The 12827-nt window shown below is 43.1% G+C and overlaps 1 protein-coding gene across 3 annotated transcripts; it reads right to left on the reverse strand.

Moving 5' to 3' along the window:
* Window positions 1–636: 636 nt before the first annotated feature.
* Window positions 637–12076, reverse strand: LOC147459392 (tryptophan synthase alpha chain-like). 3 transcript variants are annotated; one of them, XM_086510662.1, is made up of 8 exons: window positions 11892–12076; window positions 11464–11610; window positions 11211–11276; window positions 11000–11108; window positions 10850–10926; window positions 10694–10771; window positions 10466–10543; window positions 637–926 (listed from the first exon to the last, which is right to left on the reverse strand). In XM_086510662.1, the coding sequence occupies exons 1-8, from the start codon at window positions 12054–12056 to the stop codon at window positions 789–791; spliced, it is 858 nt and encodes a 285-aa protein (XP_086366788.1). In that variant the 5' UTR covers window positions 12057–12076; the 3' UTR covers window positions 637–788. The 3 variants fall into 3 exon arrangements, with proteins under 3 accessions (XP_086366788.1, XP_086366790.1, XP_086366789.1); XM_086510664.1 differs by lacking the exon at window positions 637–926 and adding an exon at window positions 3003–3247 and having other exon boundaries at window positions 11892–12075; XM_086510663.1 differs by lacking the exon at window positions 637–926 and adding an exon at window positions 3753–9732 and having other exon boundaries at window positions 11892–12075.
* Window positions 12077–12827: the final 751 nt, after the last annotated feature.

Genomic DNA, 12827 nt, shown 5'->3' on the forward strand with positions numbered 1-12827 from the left:
CTTGCAGATCCCAGCAAGGCGCCTAAACCTTAGAAACAGTATAGAAGAAGCAGAGAAGTGCCTATTCACTTACAGTTCCTCGTCGAAAGGGGCAAACTTTTAAAGTTAAAGTTCAACAACTTATGGATATCGGCGAGGCTCATAATAAATAAAGCAAGGCCCATACAGACATAAAGCCATTGAAGACCCGAGCCGACTTGCAGATCCGGTCAAGGCGCCGAAACCTTAGAAGCAATAGAAGAAGCAAGAAGTGCCTATTCACTTACAGTTCCTCGTCGAAAGGGGCCAAAACTATTAAAGTTCAACCAACTTATGGATATCGGCGAGGCGGGCTCGTAATAAATAAAGCAAGGCCCATACACACATAAAGACATTGCGTAGCAAAGTGCTAATGTGGCAGGTCATGTAGAGACATTTCGTAATTCACGCTGACAGGCGTCGTACGAACGTTGCATTCTGCGTTGACTGCTAATGTGGCAGAGCTATACATATTTTTCGTATTTTTTCGTTTGTTGATTTTTAGCGCTAGCTTTGGGCCAGCTTTTGGAAGTTGTTAGCTTTTCAGAGGCCAAGGGTCTCTCTAAATATCACCTGAAGCCCTCTTCTTTGGCATTCTCCGGAGCAGAGCGGAAGCAAGAGCCTCTGGCTGTTGTACTCAGTTCAAGAAATATAAAGAAATATTGAAGGGACGCCAAGGTTTGGGGCCAATGCTCTCTTGGGGTGAAACTCCGCCACTCCCCGTCTCGTGTGATGTGCATCTCTTTCAATTCAATTGTTATTTGAAGTACCTAGAGTTGTTCAATCTGTTCTTTTCCATTCGCACGTAGTGCCCTCTGGTTACAATTACCGACGAATGCGCAGGTTGAATCTGGTGTGATTCGGATTGCACAAGAGAGAAGCCACTCCACTCCTTTGTCGCAGATTTCCTAAAATGAATAAAGTCACTATTTCTCTTTGACTAATGGGCTACCATTATTTTAATTTTTGCGCAATGAATTTATGAACAAATGTGCACTTAATTGGAAATTTCCTTAATTAAACTGAAAATATGTGCTCTTTCATGTGTGTTTTGTTAGAGACATGTAAAGAAAGATGAAATGACTGTAGCATTTTGTTTGATAATGATTTGAACTTAGTGAATCTAATATTTGTTAGAGATCAACGAGATCAGGATGTGATGGCTAAGTGAATGAGAACTGAATGTGAACCAAATGAGATTCTAGTGCATCAAGATGTCTATCTGAATGAGATGACTAGATGCTATTGTAAGCGCATCAAGAGTTCCAGAAGGATGAGATTGTTGCACAGTGATCTAGGTGCATCAAGAGTTCTGGACGGATTGAAATGGTTAGATTAAATGATTGAAACATACTGTTCAGTGGGAACTAAGTGTGTGATTTTGTGAATTGTATGCTATGTGGATTAATAGTAATAAGATTCAGTAGATCAAGACATCTGTGGAAAGATCGACGCGGTCTCGATGTGATTGTTAAATGGTTACAATGATCATGATTTGTATTTGAGACCCTCGATAGAAATATGATTAATCAATGATTGATGGCTTTGTAGAAGTGTTGGATTGGTGGAGTCTAGTGCATGAGTGCATAGAGTCAGTGTCTACTGAAGAAAGTTTATGTCTTTTGGTTGTTTGCAGGCGTAATCAAGGGCGATTATAATTTTTTCAAGAGGTCAAAATGTCATAAAATGATGAATGGCATACCCAACTGGAAAGGAATGGTCGAGGGGACAAGAGAAACTAAACCCAGAAGATGACCGATGGGGTTAAAACCCTAAACCCTTACAACTTAAAGAGAGGCTTAAAACCCTAGAAGTCAAAAGCTTGAACTCTGATTGCTACTTCCATAGATTACGCTAACATGTTGAAGTTGCACGTTGTACAAAATTCCGTGTTTTGCATTGCTGTGATGATGTGGCAGGCTGTGCAAATTTTTGCATTTCACGCTGCTGACTGTTGGCATCTTTTTTGCTAGAGATTTTGGGCAGAAAATCCTTTTGGGGGTTGTGCTTTTAGACGGAATGCTTTTGGGTATCCCTTGTACTATTTATAGGTGCCCCTCAAGGTCACTCTCTGAGAGCATATGGACACAAAGTCTCGGAGAGGGTGGGACCCTCGGGACCCCGCTTTTTAGCTCGTTTATGCGTGAGTATGATTTTTGTCATGTCATGTGTGCAAGATGGATCCGACGAGAGACAGAACATCAATATCACAACCTCTAAGGGGGCACATGCAAGCCAATGATAGGAGTTCATGGTAAGTTTTAGCTTTATATCATTATACTTTGCAATCAACTCTGGGGTGTGGAGGTTGGTTTTGGGGTGTGGAGGTTGGTTTTGGCATAGTAACATCGGTGTATTAGTGTGTCTTGATTTTTTTCTTCTCCTCTCCATGCTTTGAGGGTGAGTATATTTCACTATCTTAGGAATAATGGGAGAGGAGTATTTTCTTTCATGTGGTTAGGAAGTATTTCATGATAATGTCAACTCTTCTTGTACCTCTGCTGATTCCCCAATTTTCCAATCATTCAACATCCATGCAAATGTGCACTCAAGTAACCGCATTCCAGAGAGCCATCCGTCCAACACAATACCTGCCCTGAGAATGCTTAACTCTCATTAGGTAGTATTGGCAGCTTCCATAAGCGGTAGCACTCTGCATACTTAGCCGATTGTGGAGGATGGGGCTCCATGGGCCACAACGCACATGTTGGCCTGATACAACCAGCACAAGGGCAGCGTGATAGAGGGTAGGTCGGCAACATGCTTTGTTGGTACTCGAAGAGTAGCAACATGCGACTCCAAGGGCAACTCCACCTACATTCGCTGCCACGTTCACAGCAGGCGGCCACGCACGCCGCATATTACACGCTTGGACACTCCAAGCGAGAAATCAAGAGCAACACACGAACATAAATTGCAAATGAACTAGGGGGGGGGGGGGGGGGGGGGGAGAGAGAGAGAGAGAGAGAGAGAGAGAGAGAGAGAGAATGGCGGAGTTCCGTCCCCAGATGCACTCGCTTCAATGACTCGTGCACCTTCCGTTATTTCTTTATTATTGCTTCGCAAAGGTACGACTCCGTGCCATCACTTTCTGACATACCTCCTCTTGAAAGAATTGTAATCACCGTTGAATACTCATGGCTCGGGCTTCTTGGGAGGAGTACACAAAAGGAAATAATGATTGCAAAGTTGTGTTTTACTCATGGCTCGCGCTTTCCCCATAGGAGTCCTGAAGAGAAAAATTGATGATAATGTCTAAATATCTCATGGCCCGAACCTTGTTGGTTATTTGCGGGAGAAGTATTCAATGATTGCAAAAGTGGTACTTTACTCATGGCCAGAACCTTGTTGGTTATCTCAGGAGTATTGAAAAGGAATTGGAAACAATCTGAGAAGTATTTACTCTTGGAACCTCCAAGTGACGCAGGCTACGGTTTGGGAACGTTTGGTTGTAAAAGGCCTCTATATCTCATCGGCCGGACCTTGTTAGGTTATTTGGGGGAGGAGTGATGAGGGATTTGTTGAAGAGCTCATGGCCCGGACCTCGATGGTTATTTGGAGGGGGAGTGTTCATCGGCAACTTTATGTATACTATTTGTTTTGTAACACGCATATGTTAGCATCTGTGTTGCATCGTGATGTGCCATCCTACTTGAGTGAGATTGCATGGGTATGTAACTTTAGTGCATTGAGACACGCCTTAGAGATCAACGTAGTTTGGATGTGATGGCTAATTTTGATGTGAGTGAGTGTGTGTGTGTGTGTGTGTGTGTGTGTGTGTGTGTGTGTGTGTGTGTGTGAGAGAGAGAGAGAGAGAGAGAGAGAGATACCTTCATCTTGCTAAAACACTAGTCCCATTACAGAATGGCTGCCGAGAGCACCTATGGGTTGCAAGAGGAGGGGTAATGATAAGAGGGGGAAAACGAGAGAGAGAGAGAGAGAGAGAGAGAGACCTTCATCTTGCTGAAACACTAGTACTATGGGAGCGAATCCTCATGAAACGCTAGATGAAGGGAGGGTGCCCATGGGTTCCTTTTATGGTGAAATTGGTAGCCTCAAGTTTCGCACGGACATGAGTTTCTGGCAATGGAATGGCCAAAACTCCTTGACCGGTGAGCCAATTGAGGAGGGAACGAGACCGAGACCGAGACCGAGACCGAGACGTTCTTCTAACCTAGATCTACATTCTCATAATGCCAGATGCCCACCGGAATAACACCAGTCAAAACGTGGGTCTCAACCATTTCAAGACTCGGGTGATCCAAAATGCTAAGTCTCAGATTGATTCTCTCCTACCTCCTCCTCCGCTTCAGCCTCCTTTTCAACTTCCCTTCCACTTCCTCGTACTCCTCATCCTAATCCTAAGAGTTGGGACTGGGATGCGGTGTTGCTTCCATGATGGAATACTTCAATTAACTGGCACTCCAAACCCACTGGCCACTTGATCAGGAGAAACATTGTAGCAACACAAAACTGTACAAAAACTTGAACTTCAAAGAAACGGTTGGAGACTTGTGTGCACAGAGGGGGACTGATTTGGGACCAATTTCAGCCAGAATACCTGCCCTTATTGAAGAGTTTGGAAACCCCTTTTGACAGGACCAGTGCTCACAGATACCGGTTTGTCGTGTAAATTCCCCAGTAGAAGATGAAAGATACCAGTTGTAATTTCATTTGCCCTTATCTTCAAGGTCAGAATTTGGGCATTTTAGTTATAAATACCAGTAAATACCTTAAATTTGGGCATAAATCCCGGATGTCTCATCAGTTTGACTGGATGGAACATTGCTTGCAGCCTGAAGCCCAGTTTGTACCACTCTCTTTGAGACCTTGGAGTGTCTTGACATAGAACCAAAGGAGCAGGAGAGTTCTCATCATGTAGACACTGAACTAGAAGTCTACGTCGATACAGTTGTCACAACGGAGAGAGCATAACAAAATCAAATATACTCTGATAAATAGACTTTATCACTTAATACTGAAGGCAATTGATATGGAGACAAGTTGGAGAGAAAAAGAAGATCGATACAGTACTGAGGATCACAAGATGGGTTGGTCCCACCCTTAAAGAGTATCTTAATTACTTGGGAGAAGTCACCATACAAGCACTTGAACCAGGCATATTCCCGCATCCGTTCTAGACCTCAAACTCGATGGAACTTAGAAGATCTCTGCTTCCTATTCTTAGGGCAAAACTCTGATCTCAAGAACCTCTGTTTGTGACAAGTTAGTGATGTGGCACAACATCTTTTGAGGGTGGAGGGGTTTAGAGAACCTAAGAGCCCCCAACTTTGGACACACCAAACGTGGGGTCCAAAATGCCCACAGGAACCAGTCCGAAAATTATAACAGTGCTGATGTGGCATCCAACTCGCAAAACGCGGAGATTTTGATGTCATGGCACTTATTGTACGAACAGCCCTAAAAACGCGCCAGCAGCCAGCTTCTGGGATGAAGAGGTTTTGGAGACCAGTTGCTTTTGGCAGAGTGCTGCTTTTAGGTCTTCCATGTAACCTTTACAAGCATGCCCTCGGGCCACTCTTACACACAGAAGCTGTCACAAACTGCTGACATGTCAAGCCATTGAAGACTCGGTGGGTTGGCGTTTCCTACACCCAACCCTAGCTAACTTGCAGATCCTGACCAAGGGGTTTTAACCCTAGAAGTAGTAGAAGAAGTAGAAGTTCTCACCAACTTACAGATCCTCGCTCAGTGGAGAAAAGTCTTAAAAGAAGTTTTGACCAACTTATGGGACCCTGTCCAATGGGGCCTAAGTACCTAGGTGCAATAATCAAATAAAGCAGGACCTACACACTCACGATTCAAATTGCACATTCAATTGATGTCGTGGCAGGGTTGTACGCACATTCCCTATTTTGCGCTGATAGGTTGATGATGTGGCAGTTGTACGGAGGCCCGCATTTTGCGTTGCAAGCTGCTAACGTGGCATCTGTACGGACTTTGGTTGCAGCATTTGGACCAGATGCTTTTGGGGTTAATGCTTTTCATGTACTACTTTCCAAGGCCAAGGTCTGCCATCTGCGGCACGTTTCCGCGAGGAAGTGCAGAGACGGAGTATCGACGTTGTACTGAGTGGAAGCAATGTAAAGAAATACTGAAAGGTACACCAGGAATTTGGGGCCAGTGCTCTCTTGGGGTAGAACTCTGCCACTCCCCATCTTGTGTGTCGTGCATCTCTTTAAGTTCAATTGTTATTTGAAGTGCTTAAAGTTGTTCAATTTGTCCTTTCCATTGGTACGTGGTGCCCTCCTGTTACAGTGGTATCAGGACTGCTTTTCTCAAAGCATACCGGTCCTACCAAAGAGCAGACAAAGCAAGATGGCGCTTCTAGATTTTACAAGAAATTTTCTCGCTTTTCGGGGGAGGAAGATCCAAGGAAAGCTTTACAGTTTTTGCAACAGTTTGATACTATCTATGCCATGGGGAATTACTCAAAAGAATCAAAGATCTTTTGTGCCACCGCTTTTCTCACAGGCAGTGCCAGGCAATGGTGGATGTCTATAGCTACCAAGCCGCACACTCCAAGGACTTGGCAAGCTTTCAAGAAAATTTTTTGCCCAAAGTTACATGCCATCTGACATCTTCCTTTGGAGTGCAGTCTCTGGAAAAGTGGGGTATCCTGAAATGCTCGCCACAAAAACCCTAGCAGATTACAATTTGACATTTCTCCACATCGCTCCTCAAATGTCTTTGACATTGCTCAACATCTCTCCTCAAATGTCTCTTCTCGACCGGATAACCTTGGAGGTCCAATGTGATGGCTATATCTTGGGACTACCATCACCACTACAGAAACACTATCTGACTGAACCAGTTTCGACAATTCAAGAGCTTATGGACCATGCTGTGATCGGCTACAAACTTTTGGAAGAAACCTAAACCTGATTTTTGGTGCAGGTCTCGGGATGGAAAGCCAGTCGTCTTTTTTAGCTCAACTAACACCAAAAATGCTATTTCAGTTCGATTTAGCAGTTCTCTTGATTTTGTTCGAGAAATTGTTTGGAGATCCTGTTTGGAATTTGTTTGAAAAGAATTGTATCTATTTTAAACCTGTCTTGGTGCCGATTTGAATTGTTTGAGTTTGGTTTTATATATTGATTTCAACGATTGGTGATTTACTCTCGAGTGGAATGGTGAGAAATATTCTTTGATAATGTCTAAACCTCGGAACGATGCAGACCGGATGTTTGGGGAGTGTTCAACCACTGAATACTCCAAATTGGGTGAGATTACTTGGGTATGTAATTAATAGTGCATCGAATTGATTGTCCCTCGGAACTTTTAACTAGTTGTTTTGCAGATATAGAATAATCATGGACAATTACTCTTCTTTCAAGAAAGGGGGATGTCACAAACTGCGGACGTGTCAAGCCACTGAAGACTTGGGGGGGTTGGGTTTTCCCAGACTCAACCCTAGCCGACTTGCAGAACTCGGCCGAGGGGCCTAAAACCTAGAAGCAATAGAAGTTCTCACCAACTTATAGGTCCTTGCTGAGTAGAGAAAAGTCTTAAAAGAAGTTTTGACCAACTTATGGGACCCCATCCGATGGGGCCCAAGTGCTTAGGGGCAATAATCAAATAAAACAAGGCCTACACACACTCACAAGTCAATTTGCACATTCAGTTGATGGCATGGCAAGGTTCTATGGACGTTCCGTATTTTGCGTTGACAGGTTGATGATGTGGTAGTTGTACAAACGCCCGCGTTTTACGTTGTAGGCTGGTGACATGGCATCTATGCGGAAGTTCGCAAATCATGCTAATGACTTTTGGCTGCAGCTTTTGGATCAGATGCCTTTGAAGGATGGGGTCAAGTAGTAAAGTTCAACACTTTTTCAAGCTTCAGAGATTCCGATCAAGCACTCTCTTACACACAATAGTTTAACACCACTTTCTTTGGGGTTAACTTTTCTAAAGCCCCAAAAGTAAGCAAGGCGAACCTTTTTTGAAGGGCAATGCTCAGGCATGGTGATTGACCATGCTTCTAAACAAGAAAGCTCCAAAGGCTTGGATAAAGTTTAAGAAAACTTTCACTTTGGCATGATTATCACGACATGGACACATTTGAGGATGACGAAAGACGATACTTGGGCGACATATTGTCATGGTTTTGAAATACCGTTTTGCCAGTGGATTCTTTTCGGAAGATGATGGATTCTTTTTAGTAGATGGAGCAATTTTGTTGCAGCTTACCTAAAGAGATCCAACGGTACTATTTGAAGCGAAAGTCCAGGAACGTTCAGAAGCTCATGGCACATGCAAAGGACTAATTTTCCCATGCGTTCAAGTTCATTGACTTATCCAACGGACAAGCCAATGTCCAAGTCAACGGGAAAAGAGTCTTCCAAGGAGAGGACGAAGGGCAAGAAGTAGAAATCTACAGGGCCCAAATCGATATAAGAGCAGCATGCTGAGTACTTCAAACTTCAAAGAGGGCAAGTGTTATGGCTCCGGTGAATAGGGGCACGTCTTCACGAAGTGTCCAAAGAAATAACCGAAGGAAACAACTGATTTTTCATCGAAGAGTTACGAGATTCAAAATAATGCGCCGGTGGACAAGGAGCAAGAGCAACAACCATCAAGTCCCAAGGCACAAGAAAAAGAACACAAGGGTGAGCTACGTCCACCGATAATTTGTTCAAGGGAAAAAACTTTCTAGCTCTTGATGCAAAGTGGATGGAGGAAGACTTCACAGATTCTCCTCAATTTTGAGCTGTATCTTTAGGCTTTTGGATTTTCGCAGTGACTATTCCTGAAGTACACGTCGAATCAGCGTATAGTGCGTGCTGCACAAGAGGAGCCACTCCACTCCTTTGTCACAAGTTGCTAATTTCTCTATGAGACTTCAGGAGTGTTGATGGGCTGATAGTACTATGGGGAATGACTTAATGAAAAGATGTACACAGAATTGGAAATTTCCAAGATTGAATTTGTCTACATGTGCTCTTTCATGTGTGTATTATTAGAGTACATATGTCTACAACCTAATATACATGCATGCATACACGTAGGTATGAGTACTACTGAGTTTGTAAAGTAACAACAAATACGTTAAGTACTAATACCAGTACATATATTTACCATACGGTATGAGAAGAATGATAAATACAAGTTTGGAATGCAACCTTGCCTCAATTTCCCCGTCTAGATATTGTGAGGGCTTCTTTGTGGCTACGCCCGGCTTTGTGAGGCTTTTCTAGATTCTAGGCATGTTGTGGGAGGGGGGGGATTGCTAGTTGGGTTGCCGTTGCAAGTCTTTTTTAACGCACATCCTATTTTTTACCATCTTTCCAGTTTACTCCCACTTTTATGGGTCGTGGGGTATTTGGAATGAAGTCCGGCATTTCTTTGGGCCCTCTATTTAGGTGCCCCCATCCTAGCATGCTATGGAGCATAGTGTAGAGCCTTGTACTCTCTTGTGATTGCAGTCTCTCTCTCTCTCTCTCTCTCTCTCTCTCTCTCTCTCTCTCTCTCTCTCTCTCTCTCTCTCTCTCGTATTCTCTCGTTACCATGCCTTCCATTGCACTTTAAGAAAAGGAACAATCACTGACCACCAGCTCTCATGCCGACAAAAAATTTCTTCAGAGGAGTAAATATATGAAAGTCAATATCAAGAGACGTTTTGGTGCATGGCATGGTTTCAATCCATCAAGATGCAGAACAGCAGCCTTCGAAAAGTGGACAAAGCAAGCCCTGAACAGCATAGCCAAGATAAGATCACGCTGTTTTCATTAAAAATTAGTCACAAAAACAGAATGCCCTGGACAGAGAATATGCAACCTGCCTTCCGGGTATTGAATCAGGCAGGATACATGACAAAATCTAGAATCTCCGGCTACTATACCCTTAAGCAACTACCTAAGAGTCGATCCAGTCCCCACGCATAAAATCAGACACAGTTAGCACAAAGAACGAAATAAAGTAGTCCACAAAGAGTTGGTCTAACAGTAAGGCTTTGGCCTCTCAACCTGCAGGTTCTGGGTTCAAACTTCAAATCCCCCGTTGGGTCACCTCTAGAGTGCTTACCTGGTGTTCACGTTGCTAGGGCAAGATTGCCCTTGGACATTCGAGTGCATCCTCCTCCTAGGGTGGGTCACCCGAGGAGGAGATTCCTAGCTGGTTGCTACGAGTTCTCTCCGTCTCCGTCGTAGCACGTGGTGCATCAATTAGATGGCCATGGTGATGCCTAAGCGTGGCTCTTGCCCGATGGTTCAGAGGCCCTTGCCCGACCATGTTTCATGGCTAGTATTTGAAAGGGATAAGCACCTCCCCTTGTGGGACCTTTGGTGCGTCGAAGAAAAAAAAAAGAACGAAAGAACGTACAGCTACAGAATCCTAACCTTCAAAAATATGTTACAGCTCAAAAAGCATTACGACCCAAAAGGCAGCTAGAATACAATATGATTAAAAGTTCTCCAAAAAGCACCTGCTTAAGATGTTGAAGAAGGAACTCAACCTGGCTGTTGACCTGCATCCTTTCTCCTGTCACACCCGTTAAACTCACCTAAACAGGCAAGCAATAAACAAAGTCAAGCCTTCAAAAAAAAGGGGCTTGGAAGGGTGCAACAAGGTAGATGCTACTTAGAATAGTTATACGTCATGGTAGCTTTGGATCTTTCTCATTAAGATAATAACCAATATAAAAGCATCTCACCAAGTAAACAAAACCTTGCGAAGCTTGAGAAATCTCAAGCATTCGCTCCTTTGTAGTAGTCGGCGTCGTTAGTAACACCTTTAAAAAGGAAGCACAGATCTTGTGAAAGTGTGTCCATATACTATCTTGGAAGCATAAAAGACATCGTCATATTACCAGTTCTAATCCATAAAGTGCAGATAGCCTTCTAAGAGCATCTGTCTCCTCAAGAGGAAGGTCAGGAACGAGCAAACCTAACAGCACAACATCAGAGCATAAATGAATTGAGAACCAAATCAAACCAAATATACAAGGGTGTGGTTGTACCTGTGACACCCACTGCCTTGATAGCTTGTAAAAAGTTTTCAATGCCTCTCTTTAAAATTGGATTATAGTATGTGAATAGCACCATGGGAGCTTCGAGTCGAGGTATTACCTATTTATTGAGAGAGAAATGGACGCGTTTCAGAATAAATCCATTGAGGCTTAGCAAAGCTTGTTTTAAAAAAGAAAAGGAATACACACAAAGACGATCTACCTCTTTTAGCATTTCCAAAACAGCCTCCAAGGTAGTGCCATTTCGAAGAGCTCTCGTTGCAGCTGCCTACAGGACGTGATTTGCATACATTAAGAGCTAGCAAAAGGTTCCTGTCATTTGAATCACGACTGGGCACAAAGGTATTCATGCAAAGATATAACATATATACATCCTGTTGTGTTGCTTGAACATTTTTCATCAATCTCTGACGTGAATGTTTATATATCTACAGATGAAACAAAATGGGCAGTACCTGAATAACTGGGCCATCGGCAAGAGCGTCAGAATAAGGAACTCCCAACTCGATAACATCTGCTCCTGTCTGATCGAGTGCCACAAGAGCTTCAGCAGTGGTGGACAAGCTTGGATCTCCAGCAGTAATGTAAGGTATAAGGGCAACCTAATGTTGATATGCGAAGAAACTGTAATTTGCCTTAGCCATAAGCAGTAAATAAACACAACAAAAATGAACAATAGGAACCGTCAAAGTATGGCAAGTTTAGTGATCAGTGACTACAAGGTATCGCTCTGAATACTGCTTAAAGCCCAAATTCGGAATTGGAAAGCGGGCAAGTATATTCAAGGCTCAAGCAAATAAGGTGTGCTCACAGTGGCACTTGCACGAAATATCTCTCTCTCTCTCTCTCTCTCTCTCTCTCTCTCTCTCACATAATGTCGTACGTTTCCAGCAGACTTGAGATCGGAGAAGGTGCTAGCGATGGTCTTGCGAGCTGTTGAAGCGACAGCCAAAATGGACAAGACACGAGGATAGCGCGTCCGTCTGAAGGAGAAGGGGGTGACGCTTACGTACCGCTGCTGAAGAAGGCCCAGCTTCTGCGCAGCCATCAAGTTTTCGTAGCTCTAAGCTATAAGATTCCTGCATTTATATAGGTGACTTGCTGGTTACTTTTTAGGCTTTTTGGTCTCAGTGTTAAGTGCTGAACAAAAACTTTTTGGTCAAGAAGACCATAGGGAAGTGTTAGAGAAAAACGTGCAATTCTTTCACCATCAAATGGTCATCCTCACATTAACTTTTCGATATTTTTTTATTAAAAAAATACAAGAACTTTGAAATACACGCACACACCCTATGTACAACGGTTTCACAGGTAGGAAGAGAGGCATCCCATCACACACACACCCCATATGAGAACAGTCCCGAAAGACTTGGAACATGTCTTCAGATCGCCAAGGGGGGATTAAACCCAAGACCTTAGGCACAGGAGCTATGACTCTACCAACTGAGCTAGCACCCGTTGACGACTTTTCGACATTTCATGCCTTGCTATATTCATTTGAATATTTTTATTATGAAAATGAGCATGTGTGTGTGTACACGTGCATCTCTCTCTGTCTGTCTCTCTCTCTCTCTCTCTCTAATCTCTCTCCATTAAAGTGTTCAAGAAATATCATTTTTTCAGACATATAAAACTCTTTTGCTAATAGGAATTTTTAAATTTTTGATTTATTTTTTAGGTTTTTATATTATTTTTCTCTAATTTGGGAAAAAAAACTCCTTTTTCCCTTACTCTCAATTGATATTTTAAAAATTGAAAATGGCACAATATTAAGTTGAGACACATTTTTCATGAACACAGGTCCATTAACATGTCAAAT

This window comes from Adiantum capillus-veneris, chromosome 4 (assembly GCF_014529385.1).
Source record: "Adiantum capillus-veneris isolate H3 chromosome 4, ASM1452938v2, whole genome shotgun sequence".
Lineage (NCBI taxonomy): Eukaryota > Viridiplantae > Streptophyta > Polypodiopsida > Polypodiales > Pteridaceae > Adiantum > Adiantum capillus-veneris.

Bases quoted from the DNA above. Each gene is read 5' to 3' on its own strand.
- LOC147459392 (XM_086510662.1), bottom strand. From the start codon at position 12,056: ATGGCTGCGCAGAAGCTGGGCCTTCTTCAGCAGCGGTACGTAAGCGTC. The intron at 11,277-11,463 runs GTACTGCCCATT...CACGTCCTGTAG, and splicing joins CCGATGGCCCAGTTATTCAG to GCAGCTGCAACGAGAGCTCT. The intron at 11,109-11,210 runs GTAGATCGTCTT...CTCAATAAATAG, and splicing joins TTTTGGAAATGCTAAAAGAG to GTAATACCTCGACTCGAAGC.